Raw genomic sequence first — 20774 nt, 5'->3', positions numbered from 1 at the left:
AGCCACCGAGGCCGGACACGTGGGCGACTTATTGACCAAGCGGGGAGCACGTCGCCCTGCACTGTTCTCCTGACGCCGGACCACCGTTGGGCCCCTGCGCACCCTAACCCTCACCGCCTCACATCCAGTTCCCACAGCGTTCGCGCTCTCAGCCGGGGTAAGCGGAGGAAAACAAAGGGCCGGCCCCATCAGCACACCAATCCCGCTCGTCGGCCTCTTTCTCGGCCTCCAATGAGCTTCTAGGGTGTTGTCACGCCAGGTTCCTCCCGCCACTGATTGGCCGGAGTCTTCCTAGTGCGAGCGACCCTGGCCATTCAGCGCCCGTCAGCCCACCCCGCGAGCCCGCAGGTAGCCACGCTAGCGCCCGAGGTCCGTTGAAGTGGGCGGAGTGGCGGGCGGGGCGTCGTCTTACTGGGCCCGCCCCCTGTCCGGCCAGCTCCGCGCCGCGCCTACTTCACAGGTCCGGCCGGCCGGTTAGAGCCTGGGGACCGCAGAGGTGAACGTCGCGTCCGAGAGCCCGCTGCCTGCGCCAGGATGGAGTTCGTGAAATGCCTGGGCCACCCCGAAGAGTTCTACAACCTGGTGCGCTTCCGGATCGGGGGCAAGCGGAAGGTGATGCCCAAGATGGACCAGGTGGGCCGAGCATCCCTGCTTCCCGGGGCGGGGAGGCAGCTCGCTCGGCCGGCATCAGGGCTGAGCGGCCGGGCCCGGATCTGGGGCAAGGGGCGCGGCGAGCAGGGCTGACACCTGGGCGTTCCCATCCCCCTTCCCTCGAGCCTTCCCCATGTCGGGCCCGGGTGGACGCGGCCCTCCTGGAGGGCCTGTCCCTACCCCCACAAGCCGCCCTGGGCGTGAGCGGTTTCTGCGTGGTTCCCGGCAGTTGCGCTCCCCGTTTCGTCCCCTCCGTGAGCATCGGCGCTTACCAGTGTTCTAACCCGAGGGTTACACCTCTGAGGCGATGTGGGTGGGTTACGTGGGAGAGGACGAGTGAGTTTTTTGGTAAGCAAAATGAACTATGCAGGTAACATCACATGAACACCGTTTCTGGAATGAAATCTTACTCCTTCAGTTTCACCACCTCCTCCAGAGCTCTCCCCGCCTTGCCGCCGTCCATCGCTTCATCCTCAGGCGATTTTAAAACTCAAGAAGCGCTATCTACGCTTCCAAGTTCTAATGAGTTATCTGTACGTCTGTGGATTAGCTAGGTGGTTGGTGGAAGGTCAGTACTTGGTTTTACTTAGATTTTATCTGCTTCTTGCCTGTACTATTTATTAAATGAATGCATACGAGGTGTTTTTATTCCAACAAGAAAATTATTCGTACGTGATTATTCAGTGAACAGACACATTCAGCCAAGTTCTGGTCTGGACCAGACTGGCTGATTTCTGTGACTTTTTTGGGCCAACAGGACAGTAGCCAATGTGACTCAGGCCGAGGCTTGATAGGTGCCTAAACACCGGAGTCTTTCTTCCAGTGTCCATGTGTTTCAGTAAACACACTAGAAAATAAATTTTTGGTTTTTGTCCCCAGTAGACTACACCCTCATTTGGTGTTATTTTTCACGTGCTATCTTTAATACAGATACATCCTTCAGCGTATTTGTAGAATATTCAATTTGCTCCATCTTTACTTTGCCGGTGCTACATTATTTTAATTATTTTGCTGCAGAATAACTTATTATTTGATAGGGCAGATGTCACTTTTTATATTTGGATGTAGCATTCATTTATTTAACAAATATTTAACCACCAATTGTATATCAGATAGTGTTTTAGGTGCTTGAGATACAACAGTGAACAAGATAGGTGAAGACCTTGCATTTGTAAAACTTTTTAGTGGGAGAGAGACAATCCAAAAAAGCAAATGTACAGTTTTTCAGGTGGAGAAAAGCAGTGCAGAGGAAGACACTAGCAGGGCAAGGGATCTGAGTGCAGTCAGACCTCATTTGGGTCATGAGACTTCATTCCTCTATGTCTCTTTCCTTTCTACAAAAAGAGACCGTTAGAGAAAATGGTAGCATTGGTTACTTGTTGGGAGGGAAAGTGGGTGGTCATGGTAAGTGGGTAGAGAAAGACTCACAGTATACTGTTTCTGTACATTTTGAATTTTTTTTTAAAGCGAGACGAGCTATTTCTTTTAGCTCTGATAATATGGTACAGTATTATTTGTTTTGTTAGTTGTAGTCTTTCTGGGCACTTTTTAAATCCCCATGAGCCGTTAAAAAAATAACTGAGTGAAACTTTAATTAGGGGAAACAAATTGGAAAATATATTTCCCTTCACTTAACATTATCTTAGTTTATCTTTTTTTTTTTTTTTTTTTTTTTTGAGTTGGAGTCTCGCTCTGTTGCCCAGGCTGGAGTGCAGTGGCGCGACTTCAGCTCGCTGCAGCCTCTGCCTCCCAGGTTCAAGCAATTCTCCTGCCTCAGCCTCCCAAGTAGCTGGGATTACAGGCACCTGCTACCATGCCTGGCTGATTTTTTGGTATTTTTAGTGGAGACGGGGTTTCAACATGTTGGCGAGGCTGGTTTTGAACTCCTGACCTCAAGTGATCTGGCCGCCTTGATCTCCCAAAGTGCTAGGATTACAGAGGTGAGCCACTGCACACAGCCTTTTTTTTTTTTTTTTTTTTTTTTTTTTGAGATGGGGCCTCACTGTGTCGTCTAGGCTAGAATGCTGTGGCCTGAACATGACTCAACTTCAGTCTCGACTTCCCTGGGTGAAGCCATGCTCCCACCTCGGCTTCCTGATCCTGAGTAGCTGGGACTACAGGCCACGTGCCACCAATGTCTGGCTAATTTTTAAATTGTTTTGTAGACACAATGTCTTGCTACATTGCCCAGGCTGGTCTGGAACTCCTGAGCTCAAGCGATTTTCCCACCTCAGCCTCAAAGTGCTGGGATTACAGGTGTGAGCCACTGCAACCAATCAGTTTCTCTCTACAAACTAGGGAAAAAATTTACACTTAGAAATAATCAGCCGTCAATATCTGCTCTCATGGAAGGATTTGGCTATAGAATTTCAGGGTTTAGTAAACTTGAGTTATACTGAATTTTTAGGAACATATCAGTAAATCTAGGGGCATATGCTGCCTGCAAGTTGTGTGACATCACCCAAAAGCTGAGTAATGGAAAAAGCAGGTTGTTTGTAATGAGGCAGATCTGGCTTCTATCCGATTTAAATCGTGGTACTTAGACCAATATCTTCTCTTAAGTCTATTATTAAGTGCAATTTCTGACGCTATTAAGTTAGGTGAACAACCTTGGTAACTTAATCTCTGAGCCACAGTTACTTCGTCTGTAAAATAGGGATGTATGTATGGTAGCGATTTTTTAAACACAACTTCCCAACTCTAAGATGGTCTGAAAACAATTTTTTGTCAGTTTGGCTCAAAATCACTTGGCAGCAAAACCTGACTTGAAGTTGAGGCTTCATTCATCCCACTTAGTATAAATATTCAAATGTTTTGCTAAAGAAGTAATCATGAGATGCTACTTCACACTGACTGGGATTGTATATGCATTTTATTGCCTATTTTCTAAAACACCAAAAATGCTTAATTCTGCCCCAGGTCTTGCCACAGATGTTTCAGTGGACTGTGGGCCTGTGAGACCTCAAAGGGGTTGAGTAAGGATCACAGGTGATATTGTGCTTTTCATGGAGTTAAGTGCCTGATAAATGGTGGTTAGCAATCTGATTATGTAAATTTATGTAAATTCAGTTCTCAAGTTTGGTTTTTATTCCCCCTCCGGGAGAAACCTATTCTATTTTAAAGTGAAGAAGGCTGCGTAGAGGCCTGGTAGCTGGTAGCTGTTCACTTGTGGAACTTTCAGCCTGAGGCTGGAGCCCCTTCCTGGGAGTCTGGTCTTGTCCTCCTGACCACCCCACACCCTTCCTCTAAATTCCCTCCATCCCTGTTTTCTCCCGCTTGCGAGCTCTTGGGAGTGCACTGAATCTCAGACTGCAATAGAAAACCGAGGAGGGACAGGCAGCAGTAGCCTGAGCCTTCTTACTCCCCTAGCTCATGCGAATCAAGCGGTGGAAATTTTTAGTGAGTGGTGTTTTTCCATAGTGTGCTTATTAGTTGTGTCTTCCTGTTTTGTTCTTGGTGATTTGAAGAAACTGTTGTTACAAGATAAGGCACTGAAACAGATAGGTGACAGGAAAAAGAGCAGCAGGGGTACCAGCTAGAGGAGTAAGTGGCTCAGCTTGCTCCCTTTCAGAATGCAGGCCTGTATGGAAAGGAGGGGTAGTGTTGTTGAAGAGTGTTGGGGTTCAAATCTAGGGGGACTGTGTCTTGGCATTGATTGAAACTCCTGGCTTAACATCAGCCTCCAAACTGTTATTTGGACTGAACATGACATTTGGCAGTGCAGTTAAAAACACTGCCTCCTGTGTAGCCTGGTAATGGTCAGGCTATGTGAAGAGCTGATCTGGAGCTCAGTCCAGAGCTCAGTCCAGATTTCACTCTGAAATCTTGCCTCCCCATATTTTGAGAGGGAAGGAGTTGCTGAATTCTTTTAAAATACTCGATGAATGTCTTCATTTATTCATCACACCTTTACTGAATATATTTATGTGCCAGACACTGAACTTTACTAATATTATGGTGCCCAGTAAATATTGGTTTTTACTAATAATTTTTATGGCAATAAAATGACTTTTTTCAGGATTATATGATTTAAAAGATTGACTCTTTTGGCAAAATAATATGTATTCATGATAGGAAATATACACAAATAAAAACAACATAGTTCACTTAAAACCCGCCACTAGAGCCCAGGGTTCACTGTTACCATTCTGAAATGACTATGGAATTTCCTAGCAGTGGATATGCCATATTTTCTTAAACCAGTCCTATTAGATATTTGTTTTTATTTTTTTTTGAGATGGGGTCTCACTCTGCAGTATACAATATACAATATGGTTCACTATAACCTGTATCTCCTGGGCTCAAGTGATCCTCCCACCTCAGCCTCCTAAGTAGTCTTGAGTAGCTAGACTATAGGTGGGTGCCACCACACCTGGTTTTTTAAAAATTTTTTTAAAAACTGTTATGAAGACGAGGTCTCACTGTGTTGCCCAGGCTGACCTCAAATTCCTGGGCTCAAGTGATTCTCCCACCTTGGCCTCCCTAATTGCTGGGATTACAGGCGTGAGGCACCGCACCTGGCCCTGTTAGATAAGTGATTCCCATCTCTCCCAAAAAGAACTTGTTGTGAGACTGTGGGGTGAGGGGAGGGAAGGGGCAAATAGGAACCCGCCGTACTTTCCTCTCCCTGTGAGCCTAAAACTGCTCTAGAAAATAGTCCATGAAAAAATACACACTACAAACAGCAAATCTTTCTGATATGCTTGCATTTAAAATAAGGCTTTTTTTCCCTTTTGGAAAAACACAGTCCTTGTTTGCCTTTAGGGAAGAGTAAAGGTCAGTGCACTGCATTCCATTAATTTCGAAGGGAAAGATGAGAAGACATCTTGAAAGGAATGGCTGGCTTTTAGAGAATAGTAGAGGCTTAACAGGTGTCAGAAAAACCAGAGTTGGACAGTGGTAATAAAACGACAAAATAGATTTTATTCAGAGAAACTATTGCAGTAAGAGGAGAGAGACCGCGGTACAGAACTGCTCCATTCCGAATACAAGGAAAAGTAGGAATTGATGGCGGGGGAGCCAGATGTCAGTGGATGGAAAATTATTACGAGGAAACACAGTGGTGTGCATTCTTGCAGAAGGCAGGCCAGAGTTATCAGACATCACCTGAGGGATGGACGGGGATGTGCAACCTGATCGGGTGTCCAGGGTGATCAGATACTGTAGTTGGGGAATTCTGGTCAAATCAATTTAGCAGGATTCTTGGTAAAATTGGGTGATGCAAAGACAGACGCGTTGAGTACAAAGTCCAGGCCTTGTTGGGAAGAGGATTCAGCGGAGCCTGAGTAGAGTTTGGTCTAGGGAGACTCTCACTGGGACGACGAGCGAGCTGCTCGGAAGTGCGCTGGGTTCCCTTAGCGGCCAGTGGGTTCTGGTGAGAAGGGCAACAGCCGGAGGAGGGGCCGGGTGCCGAAGGGGTGCGGAGCCGGAGGCCGGGGGCGGGGCTGCGGGGCGGGCCGCGGCCTCCACGTGCGGGGCGGGCCCGTTCTGGGTCGGCCCAGCGCGTATTCGAGTAGAGGGCGAGCCCGTTCCGCCCCTCGTTGGGCGCTTCCCAGATCTGCTTGAGTCTATGGAGGAAAAACTCCGCGGGGCCGCGATTCCCATGGCCGCAGCCGCCTGCGGCACCAAGGCGATGGCCCTCTTCAAGCGCACCTTGGTGCTGAGTCCCGCCGCGGCGCCCAGGGGCCCAGGCGCAGGCACCGCCCCGCGGGGCTGCTGCTTGCCTCCTGCCGCCTGGCCCTGCAAGGACTGGCCCCGGGGAGAGGGCGGCAGGCTGTGGAGCCGCCTGCCCCAGTCCCACTCCCACTCCTGCTCCTCAACGTCTCCCACCGCCGTGTGTCTTGTCTGCCCGCAGGACTCGCTCAGCAGCAGCCTGAAAACTTGCTACAAGTATCTCAATCAGACCAGTCGCAGTTTCGCAGCTGTTATCCAGGCGCTGGATGGGGAAATGCGGTGAGTGATGGAGGCAGCCAGCGCCTCTGGCTTGGAGGAAAGCTTGTCCAGGGACCTTTGAGTGTGTTGGAAGCTACCTTTTGATATAGCGCTCAGCGTTGCAGCCTCGTTGCTGTGGCTTATCCAGAACATAGCCCTGCCCTATGTGTTTACTTTAGAAAGCCCTTCCAGGCTCTTTGCCATCTAGTAGAGTCCCTGCGGGCCCAGCCTTTCAGAGAAGGGGGGCAGGGTGTGATGTTTATTAACTTTTTTTAGTCCTGGCAGCTGAACCTGTCTGTGAGCAGGTCGTGTATTTTCTCGGCTTCTCTTATCCAACTTTGCCTTTCTATTTCTAGCATATTGGGTTCATTCTTTTGAAGCTGTCTCTGTGCAGATTACACCCATGAACTTACACCAGTTGCCTTTATGATCGTATTTATACTGAGAAGTTACTGTGTTTTTTGACTTTCTTTTCTATTTGCCAAATATTAGTTCGGTCTAAACGTTTGGTCTTTCGGTTTCTATAGTTCTACACTGGTTAAATGCAACTCACTTCTGGGCGTAGCAGTGACACTCAACTAGTAGGCTTTTTAATAAACTACAGAAGTTAATTACTCATGTAAGGAAGGAAAACTAATGTAAGTTTCGTTAAGTATGAAAAGCTTTGGATATCCTTATAGTTCTTTAGAGTTAAGGCTGTAGATGGGTTTAGAAAGTGGCCTGGCACAAGTTATTTTAAAAAATCTTTGGCTGTTTGTTCCAATATATTAATAGTTTTTCCTTTTTAACAGCAATGCAGTGTGCATATTTTATCTGGTTCTCCGAGCTCTGGACACACTGGAAGATGACATGACCATCAGTGTGGAAAAGAAGGTCCCGCTGTTACACAACTTTCACTCTTTCCTTTACCAGCCAGACTGGCGGTTCATGGAGAGCAAGGAGAAGGATCGCCAGGTGCTGGAGGACTTCCCAACCGTGAGTGGGGTTACGCATCTTGTCTGCTGACTGTTGTGTTTATGATTGCTAATGTGGTTGTCCGGTAGCCTACATACCTGCGGAGAAAGGTAAAATAAGCAGTCTGAGGGCAGCATAATGTGATGGTTAAGAACTCTGGTAGCCAAGACTCTGAAGCCAGGCTGCCTGGGTTGGAATCTCAAATGTCCCACTTACTAAACTGTTGGTTATTTACAAAGCCTCTCTGTGCCTCAGTTTCTTCATTTATAAAATAGGGGTAATAATAACACCTACCTCGTGGTATTCTGAGGATTCAAAGAATTAATGTAGGTAATGCTCTTAGAATGTTAGCTACTGCTGTTATTATCAGTATTGGAAGTCCAGTGTTTCTTCCTCTGGGAAGACGCACTCAAATTTTAGTGTCGTAAGAGATTCTCAGGCTAGCTCACAAAAGCCTGCTGACTGTATAATGCAGCCTACCTGTAACACTGCTGGCCTCTTGACTACCCTGAGCCTGGTAGCATGGGACTGCTGCTCAAGATGGGTAGCAGCCTGGCATAGGGGGTGGTGTCTGTTGGCAGCTAGGGTGAGGACTGAGAAGCAGGGTGAGCCTCTGCCACTTCACCTGTGATCCTGGGCAAGTTCCTTATCTCCTTTGTGTCTCCGTCTCCTCATTTGTGAAGTTAGAGCTGAGAGGATTAATTTCGCACATACAAAGTACTTAGTGCCTGGTACAGAGTAAGTATTCTGTAATTATTAGGTATTTGTTCTATTTTGTTGGAGTAAAGTGGGTTACAGTTAAAATCCTAAGCTTTATAAAGTCCCTCAAGTTTATGTCGACATCTGCCTAGGTCCTACTGTCCTAGAATTCGCCGGTCTTATCACACAAATAACTGATTCTTCCATATCTTATAAATAAAGGTTTGATTTAGCAAAGTCACATGTTCTGTAATAGCCCAAAGGAGCCCTTTTTGTCCACAGTTGCCAGAGCTTTTGCAGAACAGTCCTTATGTTATTGAAACAAACCTAATCTATAGCTGAGTTAGGAGGGAGGTAAGTGGACAGACAGAGAGTCCTCCACCAAACAAAAGAATCTTTGATTCTTCTGCATAATGGGGGCAATATTTTTAAAAAAAGAAAAAATTTGGGGGGAAGACTCTTGCGGTGCAAAGGCTATTTCAGATTGCTGAGATCAGACCTTCAGTACCAAAGCCCAAATATGGTACAACACAGTACAAATGAAAAGAAAATAGCTGAAGAATAATTCGAGTTTATACAATACAATTCAAGAGCAGAAAGAAAATTTATGACGACTAACTGGGTGAGAATTAGAACTGTAACCCTGGGAAGGTCTTGGTGATTTAGCTGTCACAGGACACCTGATGACCAGAGGTTGGGTTTCCTTTGATGGGAAATCTGTGGCCATTCATTGATGGGCCTCTGAATTCTGCTGAAGCAGAGGAAGTAGTCATACCCCATTTATAATGGAAGTGCATTCTCACTTAAAAACAACTAATATTATTCTAGCTGGACCTAGCCTCCAAAAACAGCCAAATTACTTTTGACTTGAGTGGATTCATAATAATTAAAAAATTTCTGGGGCATGGGATAAATGTCTTAGGTATTGCATAAGTCAAGGCAGCCCTATCCACTCAGCAGAAGTGAGAGAGTATGAAAGTGTGAATGCTAACATAATTTTGGGGAATATCGCTGTCAAATTTTCAGACGATATTCCAACATGTTTGTGAAACTTCAGTGTCATACAGTGTTCATACAGTGTTTCAGTGGAAAAATAATGCTTAGTTCTGGAAGGTTTCAGATGTGAACACTGAACTCATCCTTTTCTTTTTTGGATAGTAGAGTTAGAGATTCCATCCTGTTGAAATCACAGTTGCCCCCGGAAGAGTAAAAGGGAGCAGAAGGCGCAAGCCAGGCACTGCTGTTTTCACTGTTGTTCACCTTTTGTATCCTTACGGATAAAAAGATACACTAAGTTGTGTGTTTTGCGTGCATATATAATTTTAAGCTGCTTGAATTGTAGGTCCCTCCAGTCTGTGATTCCGCTTGAGATGGGACTGTATGGGAATTAATAGTGTCTTGTCTTCTTAAGGAATTATTGTGTATGTGCTGATGTAGCTCCGTATCTCTTTGAAACCAGTTGTGTGGGGCTAGGCCTGCAATCAGCTTTTGGCTAAGAGGTCCCAGGATGGAACAAGTAGTGTAAAAGAGGACTGATAGCTTGGCTTCACTCACACAGTACTGCTCTTAGACTTGGGCACGTGGAACTCCTCACTTTAGAGGGCCCTCTCACTCCCAAAGGGGTGAGGGGTCATTGGAGCCATGGGAATGGACTTGTTCAGCTCTCTTGGGCTCTCCTTCTGTACCACGTTCTGGACATCTGGAGTTCCTTGCCCCAAATCCCTGAGCCCACGTCCGCGTCTGCACAGTCTGTTTCCTAAAGTCCATCCATCTCCTCCAGGTGGGAACGTGCCACCATTGACTGTGCCCTTGGGCCTGAGTGATGGCCAAGGGCTGTGTTGGGGAGTGCTGTGGATGGATCCTGGCACTGAGGGCTGGGATAACCTCTCAAATGAATGTGAGGTGCCTCCCAGTGCTGGAGAGAGCGGGATTCAGGAAGCAGTGGAAGAGAAGAGCCTGGGATATGAGGATCAGCTGTCTGTGCCCTGCTGCATTCTGGAATAAAACTCTGAGGGACTAAGAATGTTAAGTTCAAACCTGAATCAACCACGTTGTTACGAAGATATGTTTGTCAGTGCAGGAGGATACAGTATATTTTATTTAACAAGTTATTAGCTCGATTGATCATTTTTAAATTTTTAGCTACATAGAGTATGTTGGCCTCCATTTGTCCTCTTATCCCAGGCCTTGCAGAATTTAGGAATAAGCCTCAATACAGTGTTCTAACCAGGTGACCTCCGTCCGCCTCGATGTACAGTAGATTGAACCTGATGCTTTATACTTCATTGATCATTAGTTGATATCAGTTCAAGTCAGGCTTTCTAGAAGTCTCATTGTGTTAGGGGTTTGATTAGAGCACAGTCATGTATCACTTAATGGCCACAGGATACATTCTGAGAAATGCATTGATAAATGATTTCATCATTATGTGAATATCACAGAGTGTACTTACACATATCAAGATGGCATAGCCACTACACACGTAGGCTCTGTGGTACAGCCCATTGCTCCAAGGCTGCACACCTCTACAGGATGTTACTGTACTGAATACTGTAGGTAATTGGAGCAAAGTGGTATTTGTGTATTTAAACATAGAAAAGGTATAGTAAAAATACGATGTTACAGTCTTAAGGCACCACCATTGTATTTGCAGTCTCCGTTGACTGAAACATCATTATACAGTACATGACCACGTATCTTTCTCACCTGGTACTAGTGGAAAGCCGGAAGACTTAGAGCTCTACCTGTAAACATAGCTTAAGTAATAATACAGCCTTATTTTTAAATGATAATAGCAATAATAGCATTCACTTATTGAGCATTTTACTTTGAGTTAGTTACTAAATATATTTCATCGTTTATTTACTCTTTGTGTTATTTTATCTATAACATCGTTTAACAGGGAAATTACCTAGTACATAATGTACAGTTATTATCTACATTTTATCTAGATGAGGAAACTGAGGCATAGAGAAATAAAGTACTTTGCCTAGGATTACCCTTGAAGTTAAGTAGCAGAATCAGTGAATCTGGAAGGTCTGGTGTCAGATCTCTTGTGCTTAGTCACTCGCATACTTTACTACCTCTAAGGTTTATAATCAGAGGAATTTGTACTTGTATTCCCTGCTACTCTTACCCGCTATGTGGGATTTGGCCTTTCTCCATTATCCCTGTGGACTCGCTCTGGTACCTTTCTTCCTGTACTTGGAATCACCAGAAAGTGATCTGAGAACATAGAAATCTACTGTGTTGTGAAACAGAATTACCTGGAAGGGGAGAAGGCCCTCCTGGCTCCATTCAGATGTCAGGGCTTATTGTTGTACCCGGGAAACATACGAAACTGGGCACTGAGTGTGGAGTCAGCAAAGCCCTGTCCGTCCTCTGGGTTTCTGGGAAAAATGTAAACCTCTTCATTGTCACTTTCTCCTGCATATTTTTGTTCTTACTTTTAGAACTGTACAATTATTTAATAAACAACAAAAAGTTGTTGGAAGGATAGGTGAAGTTCAGAAGTAAAAGGGTTTTGGAGGAGTCTAAGCTCCTTCCCACCCTCATTGGCCTTTCCTCTCTAATAAATAGAGCTGGTCTAACCCCAAGGGTCTGTGGAACGAGCAGAGTCCTATGGAGATTCAGGGATTCTGATAACCTCTTGTAAAATCACTAGTTTGTTTCAGCCACAAGAAGGAATTACCTTTTGGCATTGGCTTGAACAGCTGTTCTGCAAAGAACAACTTTTTGAAAAGAGTTCTGGAAAGACCAGATTGATTTTATGGGGTTTTTTTGGGCGGGGGAGGGACATGGGGGTGTTGACAGTTGATGTTAATCAGAAATCCTAAATTATGTGAATTCCTGGTACGTTGCAATCAGCCTGCCACCTGGTTTTCCTCTGGGCCCTTAATTTTAGGTGTTTTCCGAGGAAGTTTTTCTAACTTTCCTCTAAACAGACCGAGTATATTGCACACTTCAATGTTTAACCAGATATCTTCACTGTTTGCAGTATTATGTGTAGGCTCTCATGTTTTAAGACTTCCCATGGTGTTTTTATATTGTATTTTGCTAACTATAAACAATTCTTTGAACTTAAAGCAAGATGTTTGGGCAGTAACGATAAATTTTAAAAACATCAGTTCAACTTTCCTACCTTAGGGCTTCGACTATGGAAAAAGTATTGGGCAGCATGCCTCATTTTGAGTTGTTTAATGAATTTAAAAGTATAGCCTTAATAGTGAGAGAGACTCTATAGCTTCATAATATAAATTGGGTAACTAATGAGATAAAATGGTTGGCAGATCTGCTCACTAGAATCTAAGCTCTTCAAGGGTCTGAGTTTTTTCTTTTTTTTTTTTTTATTATGCTTTAGCTTCTAGGGTACATGTGCACAACGTGCAGGTTTGTTACATAGGTATACATGTGCCATGTTGGTTTGCTGCACCCATCAACTTGTCATTTACGTTAGGTATTTCTCCTAGTGCTATCCCTCCCCTGGCCCCCTACCCCACAACAGGCCCCAGTATGTGATGTTCCCCTCCCTGTGTCTATGTGTTCTCGTTGTTCAACTCCCACTTATGACTGAGAACATGCGGTGTTTGGTTTTCTGTCCTTGTGATACTTTGCGAGAATGATGGTTTGCAGCTTCATCCATGTCCCTGCAAAGGACATGAACTCATCTTTTTTTATGGCTGCATAGTATTCCGTGGTGTATATGTGCCGCATTTTCTTTATTCAGTCCATTATTGATGGACTTTTGGGTTGGTTCCAGGTCTTTGCTATTGTGAATAGTGCCGTAATAAACATACCTGTGCTTGTGTCTTCATAGTAGCACGAGTTATAATCCTTTTGGGTATATATCCAGTAATGGGATTGCTGGGTCAAATGGTATTTCTAGTTCTAGATCCTTGAGGAATCACCACACTGTCTTCCACAATGGTTGAACTAATTTACACTCCCAACAACAGTGTAAATGTATTCCTATTTCTCCACATCCTCTCCAACATCTCTTGTTTCCTGAGTTTTTAAATGATTGCCATTCTAATTGGCTTGAGATGGTATCTCATTGTGGTTTTTGATTTGCATTTCTCTGATGACCAGTGGTGATGAGATTTTCTCATGTTTCTTGGCTGTATAAATGTCTTCCTTTGAGAAGTGTCTGTTGATACTCTTTGCCCACTTTTTGATGGGGTTGCTTTTTTTCTTGTAAATTTTTTTAAGTTCTTTGTAGATTCTGGATACTAGATAGATAGCAAAAATTTTCTCCTATTCTGTAGGTTGCCTGTTTACTCTGATGATAGTTTCTATTGCTGTGCAGAAGCTCTTTAGTTTAATTAGATCCCATTTGTGTAGTTTGGCTTTTGTCGCCATTGCTTTTGGTGTTTTAGTCATGAAGTCTTTGCCCATGCTAATGTCCTGAATGGTATTGTCTATGTTTTCTTCTAGGGTTTTTATGGTTTTAGGTCTTATATTTAAGTCTTCAGTCCATCTTGAGTTAATTTTTGTATAAGGTGTAAGGAAGGGATCCAGTTTCAGCTTTCTACATATGGCTAGCCAGGTTTCCCAGCACCATTTATTAAATAGGGAATCCTTTCTCCATTGCTTGTTTTTGTCAGATTTGTCAAAGATCAGATGGCTCTAGATGTGTAGTGTTATTTCTGAGGCCTCTGTTCTGTTCCATTGGTGTATATGTCTGTTTTGGTAACAGTACCATGCTGTTTTGGTTACTGTAGCCTTGTAGTATAGTTTGAAGTCAGGTAGCATGATGCCTCCAGCTTTACTCTTTTTGCTTAGGATTATCTTGGCTATGCAGGCTCTTTTTTGGTTCCATATGCAATTTAAAGTAGTTTTTCCCAATTCTGTCAAGAAAGTCAGTGGTAGCTTGATGGGGGATAGCATTGAATCTGTAAATTACCTTAGGCATATAGCCATTTTCATGATATTCTTCCTATCCATGAGCATGGAATGTTCTTCCATTTGTTTATGTCCTCTTGTATTTCATTGAGCAGTGGTTTGTAGTTCTCCTTGAAGAGGTCCTTCACATCCCTTGTAAGTTGGATTCCTAGGTGTTTTATTCTCTTTGTAGTGATTGTGAATGGGAGTTGACTCATGATTTGGCTCTCTGTTTGTCTGTTATTGGTGTATAGGAATGCTTGTGATTTTTGCACATTGATTTTGTATCCTGAGACTTTGCTGAAGTTGCTTATCAGCTTAAGGAGATGATGGGCTGAGACTATGGGGTTTTCTAAATATACAATCATGTCATCTGCAAACAGGCAATTTGACTTCTTCTGTTCCTAATTGAATACCCTGTATTTCTTTCTCTTGCCTGATTGTCCTGGCCAGAACTTCCAATACTGTGTTGAATAGGAGTGGTGAGAGATGGCATCCTTGTCTTGTGCAGGTTTTCAAAAGGAATGCTTCCAGTTTTTGCCTATTCAGTATGATGCTGGCTTTGGGTTTGTGATAAATAGCTCCTTATTATTTTGAGATACGTTCCATCAATATCTGGTTTACTGACAGTTTTTAACATGAAAAACTTGAATTTTGTCAAAGGCCTTTGGTGCATCTATTGAGATAATCATGTGGTTTTTGTCATTGGTTCTGTTTATGTGATGGATGATGTTTATTGATTTGTGTATGTTGAACAGCCTTGCATCCCAGTGATGAAGCTGACTTGATCCTGGTGGATAAGCTTTTTGATGTGCTGCTGGATTTGATTTGCCAGTATTTTATTGAGGATTTTCGCATCGATGTTCATCAGGGATATTGGCCTGAAATTCTCTTTTTTTATTGTTTGTCTGCCAGGCTTTGGTATCAGGATGATGCTGGCCTCATAAAATGAGTTAGGGAGGATTCCCTCTTTTTCTATTGATTGGAATAGTTTCAGAAGGAATGGTACCAGCTCCTTTTGTACCTCTGGTAGAATTCGGCTGTGAATCTGTGTTCTTGGACTTTTTTTGGTTGGTAGGCTATTAATTATTCCCTCAATTTCAGAACCTGTTATTGGTCTATTCAGAGATGCAGCCTCATCCAGGTTTAGTCTTGAGAGGGTGTTTGTGTCCAGGAATTTATCCGTTTCTTCTAGATTTTCTAGTTTATTTGCATAGAAGTGTTTATAGTATTCTCCAGTGGTAGTTTGTATTTCTGTGGGATTGGTAGTGATATCCCCTTTATCATTTTTTATTGCATCTATTTGATTCTTTTTTTCTTCTTTATTAGTCTTGCTAGTGGTCTATCAGTTTTGTTGGTCTTTTCAAAAAACCAGCCCCTGGATTCATTGATTTTTATTGAAGGGTTTTTTGTGTCTCTATCTCTTTCAGTTCTGCTCTGATCTTAGTCATTTCTTGCCTTCTGCTAGCTTTTGAATGTGTTTGCTCTTGCTTCTCTAGTTCTTTTACTTGTGATGTTAAGGTGTCAATTTTAGATCTTTCCTGCTTTCTCTTGTGGGCATTTAGTGCTATAAATTTCCCTCTACACACTGCTTTAAATGTGTCCCAGAGATTCTGGTATGTTGTGTCTTTGTTCTCATTGGTTTCAAAGAACCTCTTTATTTCTGCTTTCATTTCGTTATGTACCCAGTAGTCATTCAGGTGCAGGTTGTTCAGTTTCCATGTAGATGTGTGGTTTTCAGGGAGTTTATTAATCCTGAGTTCTAATTTGATTGCACTGTGGTCTGAGAGACAGTTTGTTATAATTTCTGTTCTTTTACATTTGCTGAGGAGTGTTTTACTTCCAATTATGTGGCCAATTTTAGAATAAGTGTGATGCGGTGCTGAGAAGAATGTATGTTCTGTTGATTTGTGGTGGAAAGTTTTGTAGATGTCTATTAGGTCTGCTTGGTCCAGAGCTGAGTTCAAGTCCTGGATATCCTTGTTAACCTTCTGTCTCATTGATCCGTCTAATATTGACAGTGGAGTGTTAAAGTCTCTCACTATTATTGTGTGTGAGTCCAAGTCTCTTTGTAGGTCTCTAAGGACTTGCTTTATGAATCTAGGTGCTCCTGTATTGGGTACATATATATTTAGGATAGTTAGCTCTTCTTGTTGAAATGATCCCTTTACCGTTATGTAGTGGCCTTCTTTGTCTCTTTTGATCTTTGTTGGTTTAAAGTCTGTTTTATCAGAGACTAGGATTGCAACCCCTGCTTTTTTTTGCTTTCCATTTGCTTGGTAGATCTTCCTCCATCTGTTTATTTTGAGCCTATGTGTGTCTCTGCACGTGAGATGGGTCTCCTGAATACAGCACACTGATGGGTCTTTACTCTTTATCCAATTTGCCAGTCTGTGTGTTTTAATTGGGGCATTTAGCCCACTTACATTTAAGGTTAATAATGTTATGTTTGAATTTGATCTGTCATTATGATGTTTCCTGGTTATTTTGCCCACTAATTGATGCAGTTTCTTCATAGCGTTGATGGTCTTTACAGTTTGGCATGTTTTTGCAGTGGCTGGTACCAGTTGTTCGTTTCCATGTTTGGTGCTTCCTTCAGGAGCTCTGGTAAGGCAGGCCTGGTGGTGACAAAATCTCTGAGCATTTGCTTGACTGTAAAGGATTTTATTTCTCCTTCACTTATGAAGCTTAGTTTGGCTGGATATGAGGTTCTGGGTTGAAAATTCTGTTCTTCAGGAATGCTGAATATTGGCCCCCACTCTCTTTTGGCTTATAGGGTTTCTGCTGAGAGATCCGTTGTTAGTCTGATGGGCTTCCCATTGTGGGTAACCCGACCTTCTCTCTGGCTGCCCTTAACATTTTTTCCTTCATTTCAACCTTGGTGAATCTGACAATTATATATCTTGGGATTGCGCTTCTCAAGGAGTATCTCTGTGGTGTTCTCTGTATTTCCTGAAATTGAATGTTGACCTGCCTTGCTAGGTTGGGGAAGTTCTCCTGGATAATATCCTGAAGAGTGTTTTCTAACTTGGTTCCATTCTCCCCGTCACTTTCAGGTACAACAATCAAACGTAGAGTTGGTCTTTTCACATAGTCCCACATTTATTGAAGGCTTTGTTCGTTTCTTTTTATTCTTTTTTCTCTAATCTTGTCTTCTTGCTTTATTTCATTAATTTGATCTTCAATCACTGATATCCTTTCTTCTGCTTGATCGAGTCGGCTATTGAAGCTTGTGTATGCTTTTTGAAGTTGTTGTACTGTGGTTTTCAGCTCCATCAGGTCATTTAAGCGCTTCTCTACACTGGTTATTCTAGTTAGCCATTTGTCCCACCTTTTTTCAAGGTTTTAAGTTTCCTTGCGATGGGTCAGAACGTGCTCCTTTAGCTTGGAGAAGTTTGGTATTACCGACCTTCTGAAGCCTACTCTGTCAACTCGTTAAACTCATTCTCCATGCAGTTTTGTTCCTTTGTTGGTGAGGAGTTATGTTCCTTTGGAGGAGAAGAGGTGTTCTGGGTTTTGGAATTTTCAGCCTTTCTGCTCTGGTTTCTCCCCATCTTTGTGGTTTTATCTACCTTTGGTCTTTGATGTTGGTGACCTACAGATGGGGTTTTGGTGTGGATGTCCTTTTTGTTGACATTGATGCTGTTCCTTTGTTTGTTAGTTTTCCTTCTAACAGAGAGGCCCGTCAGCTGCAGGTCTGTTGGAGTTGCTGGAGGTCCACTCTAGACCCTGTTTACCTGGGTATCACCAGTGGAGGCTGCAGAACAGCAAATATTGTGGCCTGATCCTTCCTCTGGAAGCTTCCTCCAAGAAGGACACCCACCTGTATGAGGTGTCTGTCGGCCCCTACTGGGAAGTGTCTCCCAGTCAGGCTACATGGGGCTCAGGGACCCACTTGAGGAGGCAGTCTGTCCATTATTGGAGTTCAAATACCATGCTGGGAGAACCACTGCTCTCTTCAGAGCTGTCAGGCAGGGACATTTAAGTGTGCAGAAGCTGTCTGCTGCCTTTTGTTTAGATATGCCCTGCTCCCAGAGGTGGAATCTAGAGAAGCAGTAGGCCTTGCTGAGCTGCAGTGGGCTCTACCCAGTTCGAGCTTCCTTGCCGCTTTGTTTACACTATGAGCATAGAACCACCTACTGAAGCCTCAGCAGTGGCGGGAGGCGCCGCCCCTCACCAAGCTCCAGCATCCCAGTTTGATCTCAGACTGCTGGGCTAGCAGCAAGCAAGGTTCCGTGGGCATGGGACCCACCGAGCCAGGTACTGGAGGGAATCACCTGGTCTGTCAGTTGTGAAAACTGTGGGAAAAGTGCAGTATTTGGGCAGAGTATACTGTTCGTCCAGGTACAGTCACTCACGCCTTTCCTTGGCTAGGAAAGGGAAATCCCCTGACCCCTTGTGCTTCCTGGATGAGGCGACGCCCTGCCCTGCTTCAGCTCACCCTCCATGGGCTGCACCCACTGTCCAACCAGTGCCATTGAGATGAACCAGGTACCTCAGTTGGAAACGCAGGAATCACCTGTCTTGTGCGTTGATCTTGCTGGGAGCTGTAGACCAGAGCTGTTCCTATTTGGGCATCTTGGAAGCAACCCTGGGTCTGAGTTTGTTTGTTTCCCTGATGTATATCCGCAGTGCCTAGAATGATACTTGTTACATAGGAAGTGCTTGATCCATGTTTGCACAAATGAATCTTTCTCATAATGAGGTTTGTCTAATCAGGCTGTTCTCCCAAAAATTTTTATACCCAGCTTTGTGTTGAAGCATCTCATTATACATTGGAAAGATGAAATGTGTAGTGAGACTTTGCATCTTCTTTTGAATCTAGAAACATTAGCATTTTTAGACGCTTCTATTTTAATATTTATAAAATTTATGAAATAAGAAACATGAGGCCGGACACAGTGGCTTATGCCTGTAATCCCAGCAGTTTGGGAGGCCAAGGCTGGTGGATCATGAGGTCCAGACTTTGAGACCAGCTTGGCCAACATGGTGAAACCCCATTTCTACTAAAAATACAAAAATTAGCTGGGCGTGGTGGTGCATGCCTGTAATCCCAGCTACTGGAGAGGCTGAGGCAGGAGAATCATTTGAACCTGGGAGGCAGAGTTTGCAGTGAGCTGAGATCACGCCATTGCACTGCAGCCTGGGCAACATTGTGAGACTCCATCTCAGAAAAAAAAAAAAAAAGTATGACCTAAGTTAGGCTTATAGATGAACCATTGCAGAGGCATAATTAATTCCTTAATTCCACCATTGTTTGCCTTGTGATCTTTGGTGCCATGTCTGTACATATTTCATGATTTCTGTTTTTACGGTTTCCATTTCAGATCTCCCTCGAGTTTAGAAATCTGGCTGAGAAATACCAAACAGTGATTGCCGACATTTGCCGGAGAATGGGAACTGGGATGGCAGAGTTTTTGGATAAGCATGTGACCTCTGAACAGGAGTGGGACAAGGTTAGTCTCATAAGACAGTGTCTGTGTGTGACGTATTAGACAGAGCTGGCAGTCGTCATAGTGAAGCTCAGAACCAGAAAAGTTGTCCAGTACTTCCAGCCTCTCTGGTTTTACAATTCATCTGTTTAGGTTGAATGTCTCGTCATAAACACTTTATTCCAGAGTTAATTCCAAACCAGCAGCTATGTAGGATATCAGCCAGGCTAGGAGTAGGGGACTGGAGAGAAGTGTTTATCTAGACAAAGGGATGTAATCGACCATGAAGATTAAACTACACATCAAAACATAAGGTAGGGTTAGGAGTCTTGCCTATTTTTCATAGGAATGGTGTTTGCAAGAGTTACTCATCACTTCTGTGGAAGCAAAGACATTTTATTTATTTATTTTAAAGCCAGTCAAATTTAGCAGGCAAAGACATTTCAGACATCTAAAGCGTTGATGTATTTGATACCTTTAACTGTGCTTAAATTAGGATCTCCAAAAAGATGCTGCTACATAGTCACCAAGTCAGTGTAGGTCCAAGGTCTTGGGACTCTTAATTTTTCAAACCTCAAAACTTGACAGCAATATCTTTGGAACTGCTGGTTTGTGCTTCCCAAGTTAGCAGCATACAATGAGTGCTGGAAATCAGTTTCTGCGCTTAAGGTGAAGTTAGCTGGGCACCATGGTTTACCTGTAATCTTAGCACTTTGGGAGGCTGAGGTGGGAGGATCATTTGAGCCCAGGAGTTAGACACAAGCCTAAGCAACATAGCGAGACCCCATCTTTCAAAAATATTAAAAAATTAGCGGGGCATTGGTGGCATGTGCCTATGGTCCCAGCTACTCTGGAGGCTGAGGTGTGGGAGGATTGCTTGAGCCCAAGAGTTCAAGGTTGCAGTGAGCCATGATTGTGCCGCTACACTCCAACCTGGGTGACAGAGCAAGACCCCATCTGAAAGAAAATAAAGTTGAAGTTAAAAGTTCTGGCCAAGAACCAGCACTGGTTATGATATTAACTCATTTTCTGTTGTGCAGATTTATTCAGGAAACTTAATTATAGGTTGTTGAATAGAAGTTCTGATCAGATAAAATTGAATTAAAAAAAATTTTTTTTGAGACAGGGTCTTACTCTGTCATCCAGGCTGGTGTGTAGTGGTGTGATCACGGCTCACTGCAGCCTCAACCTCCTGGGCTCAAGTGATCCTCCCACCTCAGCCTACCG

The 20774-nt window shown here is 43.7% G+C and overlaps 1 protein-coding gene across 5 annotated transcripts in view; it reads left to right on the top strand.

The window, feature by feature from the left end:
- The first annotated feature begins 314 nt into the window (after positions 1-314).
- The window catches only part of FDFT1 (farnesyl-diphosphate farnesyltransferase 1), a 36748-nt gene continuing 16288 nt past the window's right edge, over positions 315-20774 (top strand). For 2 of the 5 annotated variants that reach the window (XM_003271441.4, XM_030812370.1), the window contains exons 1-4: positions 315-633; positions 6506-6603; positions 7374-7557; positions 19443-19571. In XM_003271441.4, the coding sequence (XP_003271489.1) occupies positions 535-633; positions 6506-6603; positions 7374-7557; positions 19443-19571 (510 nt within the window). In that variant the 5' untranslated portion in view covers positions 315-534. Of the gene's footprint in view, positions 634-6171; positions 6604-7373; positions 7558-17804; positions 17811-19442; positions 19572-20774 lie in introns of those variants that run through there. The other 3 variants (XM_030812369.1, XM_012496835.2, XM_012496860.2) reach the window with 3 other exon arrangements.

The sequence above is a fragment of the Nomascus leucogenys genome, chromosome 4, assembly GCF_006542625.1.
Source record: "Nomascus leucogenys isolate Asia chromosome 4, Asia_NLE_v1, whole genome shotgun sequence".
NCBI lineage: Eukaryota > Metazoa > Chordata > Mammalia > Primates > Hylobatidae > Nomascus > Nomascus leucogenys.
The sequence above is the reverse complement of the archived record's forward strand: the minus strand, read 5'-3'. Positions and strand labels throughout refer to the sequence as shown.